This window comes from Pipra filicauda, unplaced genomic scaffold (genome assembly GCF_003945595.2).
Source record: "Pipra filicauda isolate LSUMZ 115617 unplaced genomic scaffold, ASM394559v2 scaffold133_size2016399_pilon, whole genome shotgun sequence".
Lineage (NCBI taxonomy): Eukaryota > Metazoa > Chordata > Aves > Passeriformes > Pipridae > Pipra > Pipra filicauda.
The window spans coordinates 1,889,225-1,912,957 of NW_024103807.1; the positions used below are offsets into that span (position 1 = coordinate 1,889,225).

Sequence of the window (23,733 nt, forward strand, 5' to 3'; positions counted from 1 at the left end):
TTTCCCGGGCTGTGCCGGGCGCCTCTCCGTTCCTCCTGACCCCTCGCTCTCTCCCGCCGTTGGACGCCGGTTCTCCCGGCGCTGCCGGCTGCAGCGGAGCGGGGCTCATCCCCGCTGGTGTGTGCCGGGGAGCAGCAGGGGCCAGAGCCCGGCGCCGGGAGCGGGCGGTCCGAGGAGCGCTGTCCGCGGTGCTGCAGGAGCGCTCCCGCACAACATCTGGCCGGCGGGGACGGGAGGCCCCATCTGGGACGGGGGGAACGACGCCGTGGGGACTGGCCGCGGATCTTGACATCGCGATGCCCCCCCCCGCCCCTCCCCAGCCCCGGTGGGTCTGCGAGTGGGCGAAGGGGGCGCACATCTGGGGGCGGCACATTTGGGGGCGACACATCTGGGAGAGGGGGCGGGCGGGGGCGGGGGGAGGGAGACGGGGACGAGCCGGCAGCGCCGGGCCCTCCCCTCTCCCCGCCCCTCCGCCGCGCGCGGCGCCGCCGGGACCGGGAGCCGGGAGCAGGGAGCCGGGAGCTGGCCGGGCCATGCCAGCCGGAGCCCCCGGCGGCGCGGCAGCGTGCTCGGCGCGGCACCATGGCCGCTGAGAACCGCTCGGCGGCGGGCGGCGGCGCGCCCTGGGCTGGGCTGCCCGGTGAGTCGCTGCTCGGGGGCTCCGTGTGCGCGGGGCGGGCGCAGGGCATCCCCCGGATAGTCCCTGCCGGGGGTGTCAGCATGGCTTTAGGGTGCATGGGGAGGGAGGTGCGCATCCCGGGGGGATATGGCACCTGGTCGCCCTAGGAATGGGGACAGGTGTCTCTCTGCCAACTTTCCCACCCCTCTGCGTCCCTCCGGGAACCCCGGGCTGCCCCGTGGATCGGGACCCCCACATTGGTTCGCTGCCCCGGGATGGGTAGAGCCGTGCGGTCCTGACAGGGCACCGGCGCGATGTCTGGCACCCCCTTCCCTGCTCCCATCCAAACCAACACCGTTCCCGGGATGCGTCGTCGTTGGAACCTCAGGTCCCTCTTGTCACCGAGAAAACGGCCCTGTCGGCACCCTGAGTCGAGTATATGAGCAGCCTGCAGCGCCCGGGGCAGTCACCCCCCCAGCAGGAAACCCAGGAGGGGGGTTATTTGCCCCCCTGGTACCTTCTCTGGGAAGGAGATATTCTGGGTGAGAAACTACCTGAACGCTTTCTTTGCTTCCTTCACTATTCCAACAAGAGCAGTAGGGACACAATCTCATATGTTTTGGATACTTTGTCCCCATGCTGGACAAACCTCTCTGACCGTGGTGGCCACCTCCCAGGACATGACTAGGCAGAAGTTTTCCCTCTCTCCACAGAGCCCTTTGCCAGGTTGGGCATTGCAAACAGGGCAGATCTTGCCCCTTCTCTCACCCAGTGTGGATCCTATCTTCCCTTTAGCCCTTTCTGGCCCTGCTGCACCCTCCCTGCTGGTAATGACAGAGCGGTACTCTGTTCTCCATTGGTCCATCATGGACATAGGTCAGGCAGCCACACCCTTCTTTCTTCCCAAAATAATGACATTAGCTTCAAATCAGAAAACAGTTCTTGCCATAGATACTTCTATGGCAAGGAGGAGCAGAGTTCCCTTGTGCCCTGCGGCAGTTGAGACCAGCTGGGCATTTGGAGGCTCCATGTTTTGTCACAAGTGCCTCGAGTGACCTCCAAGAGCGGCCTGGCTTCTCCTGTCACAACTTGCAGAATGAGCGGAGGGGTTGGAAGGGTTAGTACCAATGCAGTTGGGTGGCTTGTTGATGCTGACAGTACCTATCAAAATACTCAAATATCAGGATCTTAGAGCCAGGCTTTTGGTAAAACATCACCAGTGACAATGCTCACGTTGAAATCACAGGTGACAGCAAGATGCTTTTTGCTGTCACTACTGCTGGGCATCACCTCCTGTTTCCTAACACCCTGACTTCTGTGATCTGAGCACCTGCTGCTGCTCCAGCCTGGACTAGGCCCCCATGAGGCATCCCACCAAAGAACAGGGCATCCAGTGGAGATCCTAAGAATCAGCGACCTATTCCTGGTTCACCCTTCAGCTGGATTTGTAGCCAGTGGTCAGAGCCCTGGATGGGGAAGGTGGGGATGGGAGCAGGTGTGTGCAGTAGCCCCCAATTCCTGTGGGACCCAAGCCAATGTGCCCTTGCTCAGAGCCAGCAGCAAGTTTCCAGATCTGCTGGACAGAGTAGCGGCAGCCCCAGGAGTAACCTGGTGAGTGGGTACAGAGGAAAGCTGGCTGGAGAAGGAGGGGGAGGGCTACCAGTAAAAGTGATTTGTTTATTCACACGAGGGGCATACCTGTCTCAGTGGGTCAGTCTGTTTTCTTTCATAGAAGAGAAATGAACTGAAATGATTAATTAATCCTGTGATCCAATTACTCTGAGTTTGCAGAAGGAGCATGGTTTTTCTCTTTTAACTGTCCCCACGAGCATCTTGTTGATGTCAGGTTTTGTCATGGCTGGGGTTTTGTTTCTTTGCTTTTTTAAATAAAAATGACAAACATCTCCCTAGGGGAAAAAAAAAAAAAAAAAGGAAAAAAAAGAAAGAAAAAAGACAAAAACAGGGCAGAAAAATAGTGAGACCAGGAGGAGTGGCTGATGCAGAACAGTCCCTAGCACACCTTTGCGTGGAGCCCTTGTCTGCCTGCCCTGCTGAGACCTGGCCAGCAGCATCCACAGAGTTGGTTTGGTGAGTGCACGGCTGAGGTGGCAGACACAGCTCTGCAAGCAGAGCTCTGCAAAGGCAGCGGGGAGAGCAATAGTGAGAGGAGAGGGAAATGGAGGCTGTATTCAAGGGGTTGCTGCTTTCTGCACAAACACAGCTCCTCTTTCCGCATCATGGATACACAACAAGAGTTTCATGTATGCAAGCTGACCCCTTCTCCTTGGCACGCTAAATCAGGGCTTTGACAGGCATCTTCTGAAGAGGCGGGCATTGTCCTTGAGCCAATTGCCACTCAGTCTGACACAGGTCTACGCCCTTGTTGCTCTCCAGTAAGCCAAGAGAGGAGGTTTGCTTTACATTTCAGCATCCATTCTGGGCTGCTCTAAAAGTGCATATTTAAAGGATGTGTTTCAGGGAGACACGACAGTGTAGGGCCTGGCGCAGCAAAGAAGTGGAAGTATTGGACCTGATCATTCCCATCTACTTCCTCTCCACTCTTCAACCCTATCCCAGCATCCCCTGCTGCCTGCTCCTTAGCCTGCCCAAGCACCAGCACCCACCACAAATGTGCCAGATGTCAGTGGTGAGGTGGGGCTCCACACTCAGGCAATGTTGAAGCCTCTTCAAGATGGTGACTGGAGCCATGCCAAATCCATCCTTCATCTGAGGGATTCAGGTGACCAGTCAGAAAACAGACACCAGTTTCTAGGAAGACTCGTGTTTTACTGCCCAGGGCCCCAGCAGGCCAGGCAGTGAGGGTCTTAATGGATGGCTATTATCTAGCTCATAGCCAAGTGGAAGAGTGTGCCAACCTTAACTGTCCCTGGGAGCACTACCCACCACAACACCCCTTTAACCCTCTAGGCACAGCAAAGTCTTGCTGAATCCAGACCTTTGAATGTACTGAGGTGAACCCTTGGCCTGTATTCGGACAAATTCAGTTGCTGAAGCTTCAAGGAGGAGTTAGGCACTTCCTGGAGAAATGAATCTGTGGCGAGTGTTCCCTGGGCAGGCTGCCCCACTTTAGAATCTTGCTGGTGCAGGAGCACAGGGCAAGGTGTCTCATCTACAGATCTCCCCCTTGATGCTTAGAAGCAGGGTTTTAGGAGCAGACACCCGACCAGTCTCTGTCTCCCTTGCTAGAGACACCTGGAAACCCTCTCTCTGTCTGTGTGTGTTGGCAGCCATCCCACCTTGCCTGCGGATCAATGCACTGGTCCTCTTGGGACTTGGCTCTGTGCTAGGACAATCATTTGACCTGCGTTCAGACCCCGAGTCCCCTGGCACAGTGAGCATGAGCAAATGAGGCACTGCTGGAGATGCTCCCCAGCCTGACCCCTTGCGTGCTGGGCACAGCTGCTCACACCTTTGCTCCAGGGCTGCTCCCGGGACCCTCCAGAGATGCCTTTAGCCCTGAGGCTGCACTGCACAGAGGAGGAACTCCAACAAAGGCTCACTTTGTACCTTGCATGATGTAAGTTTGCGGAGAAAATTGACATCACCAGCCTGTCCAAGCCTGCAAATGCAATGGCTGTAGACAGAGAGTCTTGTCCCCCTGGCAATCCCCGAAATTATTGCTGGAGGTCCTGCAAATCAGAGCTGTGGGAGCGACACCGGCCCTTCTGCCTTACTGTGATCCTGTTCCCATCACTTCTTTATGTCCTGTGCAGTGTTAGCTCCAGTCCCACTTGGTGCACGAGGCAGCAGCAAAGATCCCCGAGTGTCTGTTCCCTTCCCACCCCCCTGCACCAGTGTTAGGCAGGCTGAGATGTGCAGCTGCAGAGGAACCTCTCCCACCCCAGGCGCTGTTTCCATGACTCAGAGAGAGCTGGAGAGGGACAAGGGGAACCACAACTCTGTTTACTTTTATTCAAGAGCCTCGAAGAGGAGTTTCATCCCAGGTCAGCTGATGAAAGAAGGGCAGCAGCTGGGAAATTTGTCCTTTAAAGGTAGGACTCAGTGTAAACCATGGAGCTCCTCATGCGCAGCAGGCTTGTCCAGAGCTATCACCACGTTACTGAGCTGTCAAGGCTGGCTGTGCACCTCTAACCAAGAAAGCAAGGCAGAGAAGCAGCCCCTCTGGTACCACATCTGCTATTAAATCTAATGTATTTTATACCACCTTGCACCTTGGCGGAGGAGGTAGCTGGAGACTGGCACAGGTACCTCAGCTGGAAGTGTCTGGAGGCAAAATGTCATCAGCAGATTTAAGGTTCATGGCAAAGCTGGTTTGTGTTGGCCAGTTAATGGGTTAATGTCTTTAGGTTCCTTAAGCAGAATTAAATTGACTTGTCTATGGGAAACTCAGAGCTTCAGTTGTGCAACGCTGAGGTCTGAAAACATCACTCTGCAAACACGATGTCCCGGGCCCTCACATCCGCTCCAGGTCACAGGGCAGCTCTCTGGAGGCATGCATGGCGCCGGGCTTCGCTGCCCCCTCGCTTGCAGACCCTCCCGATGTTGATGTTTGCTCCCAAGTCCCAGGCAGTGCGTCAGGCTAGCTCTGCCGAGGAGGGATAAAGATCCTTGAGGGATCTTCGCATGACTGAGATGGAAAGGAGCGTCTCTAGTGCCTCTAGGGTAGTTTAGATCCTTGCTCTGCTGGCAGTTACATCATGTGCAGTCCCAATTAAAGCCAAAAAAGTGCATGCATGTGTGCAGAGAGGAGGGGAGAGCAAGGAAACTCTTCTGGCACCGGCCTTTGTCTGACAACAGGCATGAGTTGCCTGGCCTTGGGCCTATCTTTCTGCAGCACTTAGAAGCAGCGTTTAGCACAGTGGTCTCTACCCTGCTCGCAGAGCACAGATCACCCAACAAGTGATGCTCAACTTATGAAGCTCTCTGTTACCATGTGCAGTCAGAGGCAATGAGATGGCTAAAACCCCAGCCCAGTGCTGAGAAGTGCTGCCTGCAGCGTTAGTGTGGGGCCATGACAGGGCGGAGACCACCATCCTGCCATGAGAGAGGTGACTCCTAGGCAGAGCCAGACTGAGCCAGAGCTGCAGCCCACAAAGGTTTCCAGCCCAGCACAACTCTGCTGAGCCAGGAGGTGGTAGGAGCCTCAGGGGAAGGCATCAGTGAGAGGTTTGCAGGCAATATCTCTGTGTAAGGTCTCTCCTTCTCAGGTTTTCTTAGGGCTTTTCTGCAGGGGAGAGATGTAATCCTTCCCTGGCAGTCTGAAACTATTCCCACTTCCTTCGTCTCCATCCCTCCCCTCCTCTGTTGTCACTATGGATGGGGATTTCCTACCTGCCCTCCTCCCCTGGCCCCCACACTTCCCGTTCTGACTCTCCATGCTGTAGTCTTTCCTGACCACCTTCTGCTGTAGCTCCTCTCCCTCAGTCTGTACCTTCACTCAGGCATCACCTCCAACTCCAAACCATCTAGCAGGTCTTGTGGCCAAGTGAGGTCTCATATATTGATTCCTTTTTCATTAGCACCTCAAAGATTCCCACATGCTATCTGTCCCCAGGACTAGAGCTCTCCTCTCTCACATACACATCCATCCAGTAGGGTCCTTGCCCTTGCCCAATTTTCTGTGCTTGGCTTAGGGCATCAGATCTCTTTTCTCTCACCCATTGCTCAGCTGGTTCATTCATCCTGTCAAAGCCCCACAGAACCTCACCCTACTCCATGGAGTAGGGGGCTCTCATTTCCATTGTCAGGTGTTTAAAATTTCAGATGAGGTGCCCTATGGTACCTCAGCTCTGGGAAGAGTTATAAAGAAACATGTTGTCCCTGCCCTACTGACACCGATGCTCTGCCAGAGCAACACTGCATCCCTGACTGTTTGAGCTGCATCCCCACCCTATGGCTTATGGGGACCCTGTGAGGACAAAGAGGGCGAGTACAGGGTGCTCCAGGCCTCTGCATAGGGGCCAACCCCTGCCTTATTCAGCACCAGCACTGGCTCCTGGGATGGGGCTGAAGGGGCTGATTCCCCATGTGGGTGGTGGGGACTTGGTGTGGGCAACCATGGCTGTGTGGGGCAGTAGCAGGGTGAGGGGGCTTCCCCAAAGAGGGGCTGAGTCCTTCCCCCTTGGTTTCCTCAGGCAAAGCCTGTCCCTGGGGCAGTGGGAACCGCTTTTCTAAGCAAACAGACTTGGGAGCTTGCAACTCCTGGACCTCTAATCCCCAGTCTCTCCTCCACCACTGTCTCTCCTACAGGCATCTGATCCCAGCCACTAACCTCTCCCTGGGGAGAGCCCAGCTAATCCAAGTAGTCACTTGTTGCTGTAATCCTCCCTCTCTCCCTCCTTCCCCTCTGCTGGCTGATCCCAAAGCCCTTCCCGGCAGCGGGACCTGTAGCTGCAGCAGGGTTATTTCTGTTGCACTGCCTTGAAACAGCTGGGTTCTGTTAAAGATTCAGCCCAGGCATATAAAAGAACGTGAGCATCTCTCTGAGGCAGAGAGCATTAATGCAGTGGATGGGAGGGGGGAAGTGTGGCTCCAGCCCAGGTTCAGCTGGAAACCCAGCACCTTCCTGGCTCAGCAGCATGGGCTGAGGTCTGCCACCGGCTGGGAGCTGCAGCCCTGGGGCAGTCAAGAGGGCACTCGGAGAGAGGGCACTGTGTCTCCCTCTGCCCCACTGTGGGATGCCGCCATGGTGAGCCTTCTCCCTCCATGATGTTACCCATCGGAGCCAGCGCAGGCGTGGGACCTGCTGGGAGAGCTGCTGGTGCCAGGGAGCTGCAGGCTGGGCACTGCCGGGTAAGGCTGGACTTTGGCTTGCATGGCATTTGCCGTGCACACTTGCTGATAGCATTCCACTGATAGGTTATTTATTTGGCCTAATAATTGGATGACAGACGGTTAATTAATTGTCAGAGTGACCAGTGTGCTGGTGTGCTATTTATAGGAGTGTCTTTCAATCACTTTCTTAAAAACACTTTTTCACCAGCTCGCTTCTTGTCTGGTAATGCTAGCGTGGCCTCTTACAAGCTGTGTATGACACAGGGCATATTAAGGATACAGACAAGACCGGGGGGCCAGTTTGGGCAGGGGTTGCAGCTCTGTCAGCTGTAGGATGCTGGTGAGCCTGATGGGCTGGGCACTACCTATATGAGCAGCTCGTAAGCCTCTGACCTGCAAGTGCTTCTCACAACCAAGTGCATGCCACCTTGGATGCAGTGCCTGTTTTACTCTGAAACGCAGCAATAGCCACATAGTTACAAGCAGCAGTGAAGGCAGGGGAGCTCCTGACTTGCTTGGGGCAGGTGGTGAGATACAAAACTTCAACACTCCCTTCTGGCCCCAGACACAGTGAATTTTCAAAACCTGATGTACAAACACATGTCAAGAACAGGGGGTTCTCTGGCCCTCTCACCTCCCTCCAAAAGCTGGCCACTCCTGTGGCACTCTGCTCACTGCTTTTCCAGTGGCTCCAGGAAAAGCTATCAGAGACTCTCAACATGTAGGGATGGAGGAATTTGCTTTACCTCATGAGAACCAGTTGAATAGCAGAGGAAGAAAGAGGAATAAATTATTCAGTGGAAAAATAAAATGCCTAGAAGCACCCCATATGCTACTGACAAGAAACTATTCCTGTGCCATGATGGCTCAGATCTCCCTTGGAGCAGGATAAGGACTTCAGGGGTCCATCAAACCTTGATGTGCCAGAGGAGTGAAAGCACAGCCACCAGCTGGAACCAGGAGGGCAGGGTGAGCCCTGCCATTTTAACACGACATTTGGACCCTCATCTCTCATCTCCTTTCTGTTTTTCCAGTTGTTTATTGTTTTCCTCATTCCCTATGCAGAGGCACGGAAGGAGCCTGACAACAACCCTCCCCCTGCCAGGCACAGGGCCTCCAGCTTGGTCCTCTCCTGTGTATTGTATTTCTACAATACACAGTTAACAGGAACTCTGTTTTCACACTCTGAGGGGTGTGAATCTGTCAACCAGAACAATCCTTCACTAGCTCTAAACTGGTGCCATGATTCAGGAGCTAATTAACAGCTATTAGATAATGCAATTAGCACCACAAACTGTCACCCTTCCCTGAGTATCTCTTCCCTTTATGGGCATGAGCCATAAATGTTCAACATCTTCTATTCCCTCCTTTTTCTCTCTCCTCTCCTCCGTGTGGTGATGGCTGAACTAACTGCCCAGACCCACATCACATCAGCAGTTTGACATGACAGGACTAATCCCATAAAGATTTTCACCCTCTCGGCACTTTTAGGAAGGCAAAGACAAGCAGGGGGCCGCCGTGGGGCTGGCCAGGCTCTTTCCAACTGTGACACCAAAGGTGATGTGCACTGGCCCAACCTTCTGCATCCAGCCAGAGCAGGGGGTGATGTGTGCCTTCTCCTGGGATGTGCCTGCAGTGGAGGGGGTCAGCTTCCCTTCCTCCTGGAGACAGGTAGCACCAAGAGCCCCACAGGATCCAACCAACCAGGATCTGGCAGCCACAGCTACCCCATCCTGTCCCTGGGCTCGAGGTCTCTTCAGTTTTGCTGTTGCTCCAAACCAATGCAGATCAAAGGCCCATCTCCTCTGGGAGCAGCTCACACTCATAAGCGGCTCTTAAAGTAAGGGTTCCTCTAATTCCTCTCCTTCCTCTAAATATCTTCCTCCCCAGGCTGGTGTATGAGTGTGGGGCTTGTTTTATGGTGGGGATGCTTGCAGAGCACACTGGGTGTGTGCACAGCCCTGATCATTCCCAGAGATCTTGCTTCAAGCTGCATGTGGATCAGATGTGACTCTACCCCCCCCACACACACACTCACTTCCCCCAGCGCTGAAACTGAGACTGGGATGGAGGCAGTGTCAAAACAGGAAGGGGCATGGTTGGTGGTGACATGAGGGACACAGGCTGTGGAGGGGCAGAGGGAGGCTGTGCAGCACAGGGAGGAGAAGCAGAGAACACTGGGACGGTAGGGCTGCTTGGTTCAGGAGCTCATCCCATAATTTGAGGTGCCACCATCACATGGGTGTGTGTAAATACCAGCCTGTCCAATTGTCTTTGCTGTGCTGGTGGGGACGGTGACCAACTCCTTCCACACAGGGAGCAGTGGAGGCAGGAGGGAGTTAAACCCTCCATCCCACACAAGTTGAGTGCTCAGCAGATTCTCAGTCACTAACTGCACCTAATGGAGCACCAGCTTCTAGCTAATTCATACTTTTTGGGTACAGGAGGATCATCAGCAGTCCATGACAGGGCTTTTGCCTTTTCTACCTGGCAACAGGCTATAAGGCAGTTTTCAGGAGCTGAGAGTCTGGGAAGGCTTGCTGGAGTTGCATATAAGGTGTGCAGCAAGGAAATAGCCGGAGTTTTCTGCTGTGCCATTGGATGTCACCCTGTGACTGAGGAGGGGTGGGCAGCACTGGCTTTGCTCTCTTGTTCTGGAGCTGTCTCCTCACCCAACAGTGGTGGCACCCACAATTTCAGGCAGCAATGGGGACACTGCTGTGCCAAGCGCTGCCCAAAATAGTTGGACCCCATCCAAATTACAACCTTCTCTGCTTGGATCTGTGACTACCTGTGCCTTAATGTCTTCATCCATAACATGCAAGATGATGTGTGGGAAGGGAAAGGTGTTTCACTATCTTGATGACGCAATTGCTGAGCACTGCAGCAGCCACAGAAACCCTTAGCCCAAAAGATGCTCTTGGTGAAGAGTTGGAGACTCCTAATGGCTTTGGTGGAGAGGAGAAAACCAACCATAGATCATTGCCAAAAGTCTGAGAAATTTTGCTGTAGCTGGCTGGTGCAAGCAAGTGTGGCAGAGCACCCACTGAGCACTGCAGACATAGGATAACATGCGCAGGCTGAAAAGCCAATTGGTGTCACAGATAGGGGCCTCAGCCCCAGGAGCCCTTCTGAAGTGATCTCTGAGCTTTGCAAAGGCTAAGTCTCCTCCCTGTCTGCGGTGTCATCATGAAGGTGGGAGGCAAAAGAGGATGGAGACAAGGAGGGTGATGGGGGGGGTATGAGGGGAGGGAGAGAAGAAATGTGCTCCTGGAGGCACAGGCAGCGAGAGCTGGACACCGAGGTACATACGGGAGACATTTAGCGGGGAGACCCCACACCTGGAGAGATTCCTTGGTGTCTGGGGGCTTCACAGAATTGGGAGCAATGATGTGGCTGGCATGAGGATGGAGATGCAGTCACACTGGTGAGTTTGTCGCAGCACCACAGCTCTCTTGTGTGCTCCCTCCATCCGCAGATACATCATGCGGACGCAGACAGATCCGTGATTGCCTTGAGGGCTGTGTCCCTACCCAGGCCCTACCCACCCAACATGGATACTCTCCATGTCAAAGGCAAATGGTAGGATCTATCCCCAGTGCCTATGTAAGTGTGATGCATGGCTTGGTCAACTGCTCTGAGCCCTAACAAATTTGTAACATCCTTGGCCTACTCCCAGCTCTGGACTGAGCTGCCTGCCCTGCTCAGGAAGGCAAAGGCAGTGCAGAGCTGTCCCAGTGAGTTCAGAGAGGGAGTAGCAGACAGAAGAGTGACATAGCTGGATGAAGAGAGCAGAAAACGGGGGAAAAAAGGGATGCCCAGTGAGCTGGGGCATGGCAAAGAATAGCCAGGGCATCTGAGGCGAGGTGAGTGGTGTACACATCTTCAACTTGTATGTGTTGCTGTATGTCTGTGCTGTATGTATCCTCACACCTTTAAGCATTTTCACTCCCCCTCCTTCCCTCACACAGGTGATTGCTTTATTTTTGCTATTCGGTGAAGGTTCATTTTCAAAATGCCCATGTAAGCCCTCCACCCTGAGGCTGCAGTTGCCTCTGCCTCATCACACATCATTTTGCAGCATGACCTCTGGGTGGCATCCAAACGCACGTGTGTGGGTCTGCATCAGCCTTTCCTGCTTGTCTCGTGACCTGTATAAACAGTTTTGTAGAGTGGGTTGAGATGGACTTTTCTTACTTTGGGCAACTGAGAACACAAGCACCTGTCAAGGCCGATAATTAATTAGATGCACTTAGAAGAGGAGGCTGGTTCATGAACAAAAGTGAGAAAAGTGAAACCCTCATTTTAGCAGAGACAATGGAAAGGTTTCTTTTCAAGATTTTCAGATTCTTCTTGGAAGAGCTGGGGTAGATGTCTGCGTGATTGCTAGGTTGTCTGATCGGTTTGATTAGCTGTTACAAGAATGACAGTTAAATCTCCCCATCTCACCAAAGTGAAGAAATTAAAACTCATTTCAATTGTATTGAAATCAACCCCCAAACTGCCATGATTATATATTTCTAAGCCATTTTATATACTTATCACCTCTTCTGACATCCCTGGCTGGGTGCCCAGGAAGGATGGCAGCAGAAACCTCTCTCCCTCTCCCTTGATGCATTCCTTGCACTTGGAGCTGGGTGTAAAGCTGGGCAATGCCACTAGGCTTCCTCCCCCGTTGGTATCTAGAATTTAGCATATACCAAAGGGTACTGCTTTTTTTTCAAAGCATTTCGTCTTCATGGACCACGTGTAACAGGCTCAGAAGGTAATGGTAGAGAGGTATTTCTTTGTCCGTCACCCACTTCTTTCCCCTGCACCTGGAAGAAAAGCTCCACTGCTATCGTGGCTGTAGCCTTGCTAATGCAGAAGCTGCCCAATGGCTACATTGGTGCCTGGCTTTAGCATCTCAGCAGCCATGTTTCCATTTAATTATACCTGCATCTCTTTAGAAAGTGGTTATATTAAAACCTTGGCTGTTTGCTGATGGTAGAAATCTTCTACCCTCACCACAAATGAAAGACAAGGGCATTTATTTTAAAATACTTTAAATAGATGAACTGATCCCAAAGCCTGCCAGACCCCGTTTGGAAGAGGCGCATGTTAATGGCATGTTTATACACTTAGCAAAATCAACTTCAGGAGTCCCAGGCATTGGGAGCCAGCACCCACACCAGCTTGTAGAGACATGCTGTGTCAAGGGCACAGTGTCCCACTGTGTGGACACCCACTTGCTCACTGGTTTCCACTGGGTTCCTGGCAGCAGCACCCATGGGGCTGGATGGGCTGCCTGGCAGGACCACTGCCCTGGGCACCAGGCAAAGCTGCTGGAGAGGCTGCTCTTGATGGGCTGGTGGGGTTGGGATGACCCCAGCACCCAGGGTAAAGCTGCTGAAGGCCCAGCATGTTTTGGGGGTCTGTGTGGTGCAGGAGAGGCAGGTCCAGTGGGAAGCTCTTCTGTCTAGTCCATCTCCCTCAGCACCTTTGCTTTTCCTTCGCCTTCCAGGAAATTCCCCTTCGTCCCAACACAGCAATTTTGGTCTACTGATTTTTTTTTTTAAGGTCCATTCTACTCCTACCTTGGGGAGTTAACCACAGGCATCTTGTTTTGGATGAAGGCAGTCTTTCTGTCCATAATTCTCATCACCTTTCATAAATAATTTCATGCTGAGGTGTCTGACTTCACCCTGTACATCTCCACGGCTGGGGTGGCAGCAGTTGCAGCGTGATATGGGACTGGGGTAAGGGGCCATCACTTACCAGTGTCACTGACTGACGGCACTCATGCAGCTCCCTCCCTCTCCTGCGCCTGCTAGGGCTGTGCTGTGAACCAGGCCAAGCCAAATTACCCATTTTCAGCCTTGGCTTTTCAGCCATCTGCATCCAAGCAGTCAACCTATTGGACAGGTTGGTGCCCCCAGTAAGATGTTGTGGGAGTCACACAAACTCCTTGGGTCTGAAGCTGTAGTGTAACTTGCTGTTTTCCTTGTCACAGATTTCATCTTCCAGAAGGAACTGTTTGCTGCCAGAGACACAGGTGAGCTGAGCGGGCCATGGCACAGGTTTTGTGGATTAACCCCCCTCTTGGGGAGCTCAGCAGGACATGCCTGAGGCATACCATAAACCCACTCTCATCTCTGAGGCAGGGCACTGGCTCCATGCCATGCTGTTCTAGCAGCGAGTGCTGTGTGTGCATCACTGCTGGGCTCTGCAGCCCCGTTCCCCCAGAAGACCTTTGGTCTCTGTGTGCCTCTCCGGGGCACATGAGGTCTGTGCTCCTGCCAGGATGCAGTTTCTGGCCCTGCAAAAAAGGACCATCTCACCCTGGCCAAAGGGCTGTCCCTAGACATGACCCTGCTTCTCTCTCTGCAGCCTCTGTGCCTCCTCTACTGCTAAAAAAGGGACACAAAAACTGCCTCCAGAGAACTTCTGGGGGAAGGCTGTAGTGGCAGAGAAAGACCAGGAATGCCATGAGATTTTTGAGCACTAGCCAAGAGCAATGATGGCCTGGGAAATTGAGAAGGCAGCAAATGCTGCCAGCACAGGCCGGCAAGTCTGATATTCTCCCTTTCTTTCCCCATTCCCCTTGCAGACTCCATGCACAACCTTTCTGCTCAGCCCTGGCAGGCAAAGATGGCCAACCTGACCTATGACAACTTCACCCTGGGCAACCACTCCGAGGTGGCCATCCAGCCTCCCACCAACTACAAGACAGTGGAACTGGTTTTCATTGCCACAGTCACTGGCTCGCTCAGCCTTGTCACCGTGGTGGGGAACATCCTGGTGATGCTCTCCATCAAGGTGAACCGACAGCTCCAGACCGTCAACAACTACTTCCTCTTCAGCCTGGCCTGCGCAGACCTTATCATCGGGGTCTTCTCCATGAACCTCTACACTGTCTACATCATCAAAGGCTACTGGCCGCTGGGGGCTGTGGTGTGTGACCTGTGGCTGGCTCTGGACTATGTGGTGAGCAATGCCTCTGTCATGAACCTGCTCATCATCAGCTTTGACCGGTACTTCTGTGTCACCAAGCCCCTGACGTACCCTGCCAGGAGGACCACCAAGATGGCAGGGCTGATGATTGCAGCCGCATGGATATTGTCCTTCGTTCTCTGGGCCCCTGCCATCTTGTTCTGGCAGTTCATTGTGGGCAAGAGGACAGTCCCTGAGAGGGAATGCTACATCCAGTTCCTCTCCAACCCAGCAGTGACCTTTGGCACGGCCATTGCTGCTTTCTACCTTCCCGTAGTCATCATGACAGTGCTGTACATCCACATCTCCCTGGCCAGCAGAAGCAGGGTGAGGAGACATAAGCCTGAAAGCAGGAAAGAGAGGAAAGCCAAGTCCCTCAGGTTCCTCAAGGGCCCCCTGGTCAAACAGAACAATAATAACTCTCCCAAGAGGGCTGTGGAGGTGAAGGAGGAGGTGAGGAATGGGAAAGTGGATGACCAGCCATCAGCACAGACAGAGGCCACTGGCCATCAGGAAGAGAAGGAGACATCTAATGAGTCCAGCACTGTCAGTATGACCCAGACCACAAAAGACAAGCCTACAGCAGAAATCTTGCCAGTGGGACAAGGACAGAGCCCATCCCACCCACGGGTGAACCCAACTTCCAAGTGGTCCAAGATTAAGATTGTCACCAAGCAGACTGGGAGTGAATGTGTTACCGCCATTGAGATCGTCCCAGCTAAGGCTGGAGCCTCTAACCACAACTCCCTGGCCAACAGCCGCCCAGCCAATGTTGCCAGGAAGTTTGCTAGCATTGCCAGAAGCCAAGTACGGAAAAAGCGCCAGATGGCAGCCCGAGAGAAGAAAGTCACCCGCACCATATTTGCTATCCTGCTAGCCTTCATACTCACATGGACTCCATACAACGTGATGGTCCTCATTAACACCTTCTGTGAGACCTGTGTACCTGAAACAGTGTGGTACATTGGCTACTGGCTCTGCTATGTCAACAGCACCATCAACCCAGCCTGCTATGCCCTCTGCAACGCCACTTTCAAGAAAACCTTCAAGCACCTTCTCATGTGCCAGTACAGGAACATTGGCACAGCCAGATAAACTGGCACTCAGGGACCACTTCAGTAACATTATGGAAGCCCTTCCCTTTGCCTCCTTTGCCAGCAGGGGTTCCTCTGCTCCCCACTCACAACGGTGCAGACTGTGCAGTGATTGCAGATGATGCCCTTCATCTAATGCTGACAAAGATCCAAGGCACCTCTGAGCTGCAAGTCCTTCCAGGGCCTGGGGACTAGCCTGGGGAGCCAGCAGGAAAGCCAGAGGCAAGAGGAGGAGATGTGGTCACCAGGAGCCCTCCCCAGCTCCATACTCTTGAGATTGGCCAAATGGCATCAGTGTTTCTCCTAAGACTGGATGCAACTTCTCCCCTGGCTGACTGTCTCCAGGGCATCAGAGCTTGTCTGCATGCAGATGGGCTAATGCTGGATGCTTTCAATGGGCTTTTAAAATGTTTATTACCCAAGAAATGAAAAGAAACCAGGGCCAAGACATCTTGTACCAGGCTAGCTCAGACATGCTAATGGGGAGCCCTACTGGCTCAGCCAGGCCCCCTCCCAAGGCAGGCAAGATTGCACCCTAACATGTGGCAAACTCCTTCCTTTCTCCTCAGAGTGCCATCGGGCATCCTCATGCAGGGACCCAGGGTAGAATTTTTCCCTGGACTTTGGCTCCACTGTCCTCTTCATGCCCTTTCTGTCCTCAGCCAGCAAATGCCTGGACAAACAAGCCAAGTATCTCACTCCTGGATGAGGAGTGTGAAGTCCAGTCACCTCCTGTGGTGATGGAAACTAAAACTGCAAAGAAAGCAGTGGTGTGGTGCAGGAGTTAGCTCCACAGCCTGGGGAACGTGGCCCCTGAGAAGTGGGCGGCAGTGACTGTGAAATTAACTGTCCTTGGGTGGGACAGGTGGGACCTGGGGGCCTTGGAGGCAAGTGGGAAGAGAGTTTACCATGTGGCCGAGTTGCCTTGTGTTTCATCTGGACCATGAGCAGGTCCCCAGTCTCCCCATGGTGGGTGTGGGAGGCCTGGTGCATGGCTCTGGAGGCTGGAGAGGCCCTCTCCTGCCCCGGATGCAGCAGGATGCTCCAGGGAGGCTGAAGGAGCCAGTTGCTGAGCTTTGTAAATGGATGTAATGCTGTCGTGGGTGTTGTGGCAGAGCCCTCAGCATGCGGGCTTCAGCCAGCGTCCCAGCCTCCGCCCAGCCCCGCTGTGTGTGCAAACCCAGGCCATCCCAGGACTGCTGCTCAGCTTCTTCCAAAGCCAGGTTTCTGGAAGCATTGGTGGACACAGCCAGGTGTAGACAAGGAATGGGACAGGGCCACTCTAGCACTGGCAAATTTTGATTCCATATTTCTTTCCCATCCTCACACCAGGATGATGCTGTGTAACCTGGAGAAAGGCTGCCCCAACCCGGATGGAAACCCCTCCACCACTGCCTTTAGGATAATTCACACAGGTGTGCCCAAAATGCCTGGTGGGCTTCTGGGTATATTCAAATGGTTACAACTGTGGCCCAACCCATCCCATCCCAAGACAAATAAAGACCTTGAATCAGAAAACAACAGCTACAGTGTGAGGAGTAAATGAGTCATCACCTGGGTGCTCCTTCCCAACTTCCCAGTGTCAACTACCGGTGACATTTCCTGCAGTGTGGGTGGCAGCTCTATCCCTTCTGTCGAGGTTAAGGTGGGGCAGCCTGAAGCACTGCTGAGAAGAGGCTGTGAGGTCTGACCCATGTGTTTTCTCCAGGACCATGCTCGTGTGGCACCCAGGCAACCACTGCCAGTTGCACAGTAACTTCACTGGTGGTCCTGGTGTGGCCAGCAAAGCTGGGGTTTGCTGGGGTTTCCAGCACAGCAGCACTTCATGGGGTCAACAGGTTGGTTCTGATACTTTTTAAAAAAAGATTTTTATTGGAAAAGAAAACAAACCCCATTTCCAGAAGGAGTGAGAGCTCCCACCCAGCACCAGTGTTGGTGTGGCAAAGGCAGAGGGGCTGCAGCCCTAGTGTGAACACACATGGTTAGAAGGGATAGAGAGGAGACACAGTGGTTCCTGGGGGTGATGGTTGTGTTTACCTCAGCTGCAGGTAACTTGTGCCCTAGCCAAAGGGATGCTAGAATAAGCCTCCTGAGCTGAGAGCAGTCCTCAAGTGAGTAAGGGGCAGGAGTAATAGAGTTACTCTGGCATTCAACACCCACCCCTTCCCTCTGTCACTGGTAGCTGGTGGAGGAACAATAAGGCTCCTGGACTTGCCAAAGGATGTGCTAAAGGCAACTCATTTGTGCTGGAGGGTGGAAAAATGTGTGTTCCCATCCCAGCTCTCTGGGCGCATCCCATGAACCCCAACACAAGCTGAGAGAAGATGAGTGAGAGGCATTGGCAGTGGCAGTGGGGTGGCAAGGACGGAAGCAGCCTCTCCTGCAGGATGGGTGGATGGGTTTGCTCTCTACAACACTAATGATTAAAACAAGGCATCTCAGAGAAACAGGAGGTCATGGAAAGGAGGAAGGAGAGGAGAAGGAAGACTGTAGCATGGGCCAGCTGCAGCTGGGCATCCAGTCCTGTAGGTACGATGTTTAGGGGCCGATGAAGATGATGGCTTCCTGTTCTAGTCCTTCCCCTTGCCTTTCTTTGCTGCATTCGAGAAGCGCAGGAGACAAGAGTTAGTGTATCTGCTGGAAGTCACTGGTGCCCCAGACAGAGCTGTGGTAGAAATGTAGCCAGCACAGCCAGCATGGCACAGCACAGCGGCTGACACATCCTGGCAGGAGGCCACCCACCATGTAAAACCATGTTTTTCACTAGTCCCAGGGAGGAGAGCAGGGGATCCCCATCCCACCAAAACTGGCAGTGACTTGCGGGGGGACCGGGGTTTTTCCTAGCAGCACTTGCATCCCACCCAGCCAGCAGCTGCACTTTGGGGTTGTCATGTGTGCAGCTGCAAAGGAAAGAACAACCTATGTAATCCCCCGCACCACCAGCAAAGCTCAACTCCAATGGGCCAAGATATCTCTGAAAAACCCTTGCCTAGGGTCCCAGCAGGACCCTTCTAGGGACAGGAGTAGTGAGAACTGACCTTTGGACTTTGACTTGATCTTGGAAGAGCAGGGCTTGGTCACAGAGACGATCTCCTCACACTGGGCATTGTACAGGGCTTTCTTCAGGATGCCTGAGCGAGTCTTCAAGCCTGTCTGAGCACTACACCCTCCCCAGCTCTCAAACTTGTACTTGCAGTCAGCTGGATGAGAGGGGACAGGCATCAGAGCTATTTAGGACCTGGTGCGGGCATCAGCTCCCATCACCTGCCCCAGCATGGTCCCCAGCCACCCTACCTCCATGTACCCACCTCCAAATTTCTTCTTCCAGTTGCAGGGGATCTTGCACTTGAGCTTCTTGCTCTCATCTTTGCAAGTTCCCTCACGGTAGCCCAGGCCACAGTCCTTACTGTTGGGAACACAAGGTCCCCAGCGCCAATCCTCACACTTGGAGCCATCCTTCTTTGCTTTCTCTGTGAGGAAAAGAGGAGTGGGTGCTCTCTGCAAGGACAGAAGAGCACGCCCCAGGCTGCCCCCACCCGACTGGCTCCCTGCCCCAGGCTGCCCCCTCACCTTTCTTGGTTTTGCCAGCCTCAGTGGTGGCAGCCAGCAGGATCAGTACCAGGAGGAGGAGGAGGCCTCGAACCTGCATCCTGCCTGGGAAGGAGGGAGAGGGTGAGGTGGGTGGGAGGTTGGGGTGCAATGTGGTGTCGAGCAGAGGGCATAGTGGGTTGTGGGCAGCCTGCGCGGGGGTAAGACAGCAGCTGCCTCCATTGCACACACCCCCCTCTACGTGTGTGTGTACACCCCTGTGCCCTGCTCATTGCCACCCATTAGAATATGTGCATTAATTGCAACAGGAAGGTTGATTGTGTAGCTCAGTAAGTGCCTCCCACCAGAGAGCTAGAGGGCTGAAAGATTGTTCCCATCCTTGCAGCCCCCTCATTGCCCTGTGTGTGGTTGAAATGCTCTCCATGGGGACCCCCACACTCCACACAGCAGCTGGGGAAGGTCCTAAAGTTGGGTGCCTGTGGATTCTTTATTGAGCACCCAGCAGGCTGTCCAGGGCCAGGGGGCACAGCCCCCATAATACCTTTCTCCAGTTCCAGAGGATGCCAGGGGGAAAAGAAAAAAGCCTGGGAAAAACAAACTTGCTGCCAGGCAGGGTCTGAGAGTTAAACCAATGGATTAAACACCAAAAAAAGCAGTGTGGGAGCTTGTTGGAGGGATGGAGTGGGAGTGCAGAGCCCACTGCTGGTGCCACCTATGCATGCAGGGGGGTGCACAGGTGTGCATGCACTTGGGAGCATGTTGGGGACAAGGGTGCACACACTTAAGGGTTTGACTCCTGGGACCCTGCCCTCAACCCCCTGCCCTGGTGGCCTTGGAACAGGTGACAGCTCCCCTCCAGCTGCCACCATGAGACTCTGTGGGATGCTGCTGGTAACACTGGTGTCCCAGCTTGTGCATATGTGCAGAGCTGGCATCCCCTTCCCTGCTCCACCAAAGTCCTCTAGGATGCCACCCATATCTGTGCGGCAGCAGCCAGCCAGAAAATAAATCGCACCTGCCCTGGCTCTACAATGGGCTTGATGCGCTTGGCAGGACTGGCCTCTAGAGGACAGGGTGAACTGCAGGCCCAAGAGGACATCAGTGCAGGGAAGAACCTGGGGTCAGTGTTTGCTCCCTGCCCCCAGGCTCCCCAGGCAGTGTGCCAGAGAGAGCAGCATCCCACATTATTCAGGCTCCAGTGCACTCACCTTTCATGCATCCGCTGCCAAGCTGCCGGCTTCGCTCTGCATTGAACTGTCACAGGGAATTACACAGACTGGCTGGCTAAGGGCACAGTCACAAGGGTGAGATCTGCCTTCCCCCTCACCCAGCCGGGCTGAGAGCCATCCTGCCAAGCACAGCTTGGCTCAGCTCTGTTCCCACCCACCTGCCTTCAAAGAGGACAAGAGCTCAGCCCAGATGGGTTGGTTATAGATGACAAGGCTGGAGCTGAGCTGTTACAGACACAGCTGTCCTGCTTTCTGCAGCAGCTCTTATAGGGCAGCATCTCTTATAGGGCAGCACCTCTGACATCTGCACATATTCACAGCATCTCTCTGGTTTCAGGTTCTCTGCAAACTTCTTCCATACTTGGCTGCAGAGCATTTCCCTGTGCTCCTTGCACCTACTTCCTAGCCCAGTGCCTTCTGCTCTGGCCCTTCAGACAAAGCCTTCAAGCCCCCAGGGCAGACAGCCCTAGCTGCCATGCTCACCCCTGCCTCCTTTCCAGGCATGGACACCGTCTGCTCCCTCTGGGTGCTGTGGGGCCCTGCCCATGTGTGCAGAGGGATGTGAGAAAGGGCACTCTGAGGGCAGACCAGCTACAGCTACTGGATCTGCTCCCAGGCTCTGCCTGGCACATCACATCTTCCAGGCAAAAGTCTGCTGAGATCTTCAGTCATGGCTCATCCTAATGCATTCACAAGGGAAAGCGAGTGCAGTTTTCCAACTGGTTTTCCAAATAGCCTGATCCCTTCTGAACACTACGCAGGGCCAGATAGTGCCACTGGCTTTTCCTAATGCAGGCCACACACCCTCCCCAGCTCCTCTCCCCTCGCTACTGCCCCGATGCACTCCAGGTAGCATGGCAGCTGCTGGGCTTGCAAGACCCCTTGCAGTCCCTTTTCCAGCAGTGGGACCTCTTGGCTGGGCTTAAATTGCAGATGGCTCTAGCAGAGGTGGGCACGGGACTGTGGTCCTGCCTCCGCGGGCTGAGCTGCTCTGGGCAGGGAGCCCAGCACTTGGGAAGCCCAGCGCTCGGGGAGCCTGTGGCCTGGAGTGCCAAGCACACAGAAAACATGAAGCTCCCTGCTGCCAGGAAAGGGGAGACTGAGCTTCTCCTCGTGAGCCAAGGCCTTAGCATGATCAGGAGGTTCTGCTGGAGGTGCTGAGGGGAGCAGACCCGGGGGGCTCTGGGGTTTTCCAGCAGGCGGCCTCACCTTCAGCTCGCGGGAGGAGAAGGTGCTCCAGGGAGAAAATGTTCTGCCCGTGCACTAGGGGCAGAGAGGGGAGCACCTCTGCTCTTTGCTCCCACACCAGAGTAGATGTTGTGCGTGGCCCCAGCACAACCCTTTCCCCTCGGCCCCCGGAGAGGCCGGCAGTGGCCGAGCCCCGCTCCGGGGCAGCTCCCCAAGCTCCAGTCGGTGCATCTCCCACCAGCTGAGCTCTCCCCGAGAGACAGTGGGGTGCTTCCCAAGAGGACTGGGGCTAAGACACCAGGCCACTGCTTCAACCCGTCTGCTCTCCAGGTGCCCTGAGTCCCTCCTAAACTCCATCCTCCTGCATCTCCGGGCTCTTTCCCAGTTCTCGCAGGCGATCCCGCACCCCAGGGTACGCCGCCCCCGGCACCCCTGCCCCAATCGCCCTTTTCTGCAGCTCCTCACCAGGCAGGACTGTGTTCTCCACCAAGGCAAAGCCCCTTCCCCCTGCGGGGAACCCTCAGCCTGGATTACTGCCGCCTCGCTGGGGAGGTGAGGGGGAAGTCGCCTCTCGCCTCCCCGAAGGCGCCCATCTCCGCGGCGTCGGGCGGGCAGTGCCGCCGTCCACGGGGGCTTGGGGTGGGGGCCCGACCCCGAGTGCTGGGGCTGGGGGGCCACACTCACCTGCGGTGCGGAGCGGAGCAGCGCGGTGCCGAGCTGCTGCCTTTGTGTGCCGGCCGCGTGCGGATCCCTGCGCAGCGCACAGCGGCCCCTGACGTCGGGCTCGGCTGGCAGCAAAACGGTGGGTTTTTAGCCCAAAACTTTTCGCAAGCTCCTCCTCTGCCCCCCTAGCCCCCCCGGCAGGCAGAAAGGCAGGGCGGCGGAGGGGGCAGGCTGGCCCCTCGGCCGGCGGGGAGGGGGGAACGCGGGCAGGCGGTGGCTCGCTGGTCTGGGGGGTGTGCTGGGCCCGGGGGCGTCAGGTCCCGCAGGGCACGGCCCCTGCCCCCTGCCCGGTCTCACCTTAACGCAGTGCTCTCCCACTCGCAGCCACTGCGCGGTACCAGGGAAGCTGCGAGGGTTCAGCTTACCACGCACCCCAATATCACTGAGTGGCCGAAGGGGTGCACAGCTGAACAGCCGGTTAGGGTCTCTCCTGGGGGCTGCCGCTCTGATACACGCTGGAAGGTGGTCCTGGGACCTCGGTGGAGTGAAGGGAACCACACCGTGTTTCTGCCAGCTCCGTAGATGCCTCTTTCCCCATCAAGGTCACTGGCATCGATGGACCGACCTTTCATGGTCTCTCCCTGCTTGCTCTGCCCCTCGTGGGAGGGCACTGGGGGGGAGGTAGTTGCTCAGTACCCAAAGCAGCACATCACTAACATGCTGGCCCAAGCATCTCTCCAGACCATCCCTTGTGACCTGCCTGCCGGTCCCCAGCTCAGCCATGCTGCAGCCCTTCTCCTTGGACCAAGCTGCGGTATCAGACTGCTGGTGGGGGATGAAAAGGACCTTGCCGACATGACTGCTCCCTTCCCCACATCTGCCCCCTTTTCTTAGGAGGTGAGCTGAGGCAGGGGCCAAGCCAATTTTCCTCTGGAGTTAGCAGTCAGAAAGGCGAGTGTCATGCCAGAAGAATTGGGCTGTGGTGGGGAATGGAGCCGTTTTGCCATCCTTATTCTGGAAGAAGGTTGCTGAAAGCAGGACTGGCACAGGCGGGGTTGCAGGGCAGGAGGGGCTGGTTTTTATGAGCTGCTTTGAAACCAACTCTCTTCTCGAGAGATCAGTGCATTTAACTCACACCCTGCCAGCAGTTTCCTGAACATCTGCAGAGGTTTTGAGGAGGCTGGCAAATGTGGGAACATGGAATCTCCCCTGCCTGCTGCATACACAGCAACAGGTACTGCTCTGGGTGGTGAGGGGTCTGGACATGCTGGGCTGTACGTTTGAGGCCAGGATGCAGAAATGGATCCTGACAGCTGGGCAGGTATCAAGGCCAACAGCCTCCCCCAATTGCTGGGCCTTTAAACTAAAGCTGAAGAAAGCTGCCAAGAAAAACTTCACTGTAAAAAAGATGGGGAAGGAGTTAGGTGTGCATCACGTTTGCAAGTCTGAGTTATGGGAATGTGATGAGCAAACCAGGGCCTGGTAGAAACCTTAAAGAACTAGATGTGGAGTGAGCAATGCTGCTTTTCTTCAGCTGTCTCTGGCCAGGAGCTGGAGATCTCGCTGGGGTCCCCAGGGCAGAGCAGCATAAGGTATGGTGAAATCCTGTGCAAACTTTCACTCCTTCCATTTCCAGCCATTCCCAATCCCCTCCTGTTGCCTT

General features: G+C 54.8%; 2 protein-coding genes across 2 annotated transcripts; one reads left to right on the forward strand and one right to left on the reverse strand.

Annotated features, from left to right (window-relative positions):
• Nucleotides 1-515: 515 nt before the first annotated feature.
• Nucleotides 516-16,964, forward strand: CHRM4 (cholinergic receptor muscarinic 4). Its single transcript, XM_027719572.2, has 3 exons — nucleotides 516-640; nucleotides 13,368-13,409; nucleotides 13,965-16,964. The coding sequence occupies exons 1-3, from the start codon at nucleotides 583-585 to the stop codon at nucleotides 15,440-15,442; spliced, it is 1,578 nt and encodes a 525-aa protein (XP_027575373.1). The 5' UTR covers nucleotides 516-582; the 3' UTR covers nucleotides 15,443-16,964.
• Nucleotides 16,965-17,280: 316 nt separating this feature from the next.
• On the reverse strand, nucleotides 17,281-22,330 carry MDK (midkine). The gene is made up of 5 exons (XM_027719587.2): nucleotides 22,092-22,330; nucleotides 19,012-19,095; nucleotides 18,750-18,911; nucleotides 18,480-18,641; nucleotides 17,281-18,037 (listed from the first exon to the last, which is right to left on the reverse strand). Exons 2-5 carry the CDS (start codon nucleotides 19,088-19,090, stop codon nucleotides 18,012-18,014), a joined length of 429 nt encoding a protein of 142 aa, XP_027575388.1. The 5' UTR covers nucleotides 19,091-19,095; nucleotides 22,092-22,330; the 3' UTR covers nucleotides 17,281-18,011.
• Between the last annotated feature and the right edge of the window lie 1,403 nt (nucleotides 22,331-23,733).

Coding starts and splice junctions, on each gene's coding strand:
- CHRM4 (XM_027719572.2), top strand. CDS start 583: ATGGCCGCTGAGAACCGCTCGGCGGCGGGCGGCGGCGCGCCCTGGGCT. Junction 641..13,367: donor GCCCTGGGCTGGGCTGCCCG/GTGAGTCGCTGC, acceptor TCCTTGTCACAG/ATTTCATCTTCCAGAAGGAA. Junction 13,410..13,964: donor GTTTGCTGCCAGAGACACAG/GTGAGCTGAGCG, acceptor TTCCCCTTGCAG/ACTCCATGCACAACCTTTCT.
- MDK (XM_027719587.2), bottom strand. CDS start 19,090: ATGCAGGTTCGAGGCCTCCTCCTCCTCCTGGTACTGATCCTGCTGGCT. Junction 18,912..19,011: donor GGCTGGCAAAACCAAGAAAG/GTGAGGGGGCAG, acceptor TTTTCCTCACAG/AGAAAGCAAAGAAGGATGGC. Junction 18,642..18,749: donor CTGGAAGAAGAAATTTGGAG/GTGGGTACATGG, acceptor CCTCTCATCCAG/CTGACTGCAAGTACAAGTTT.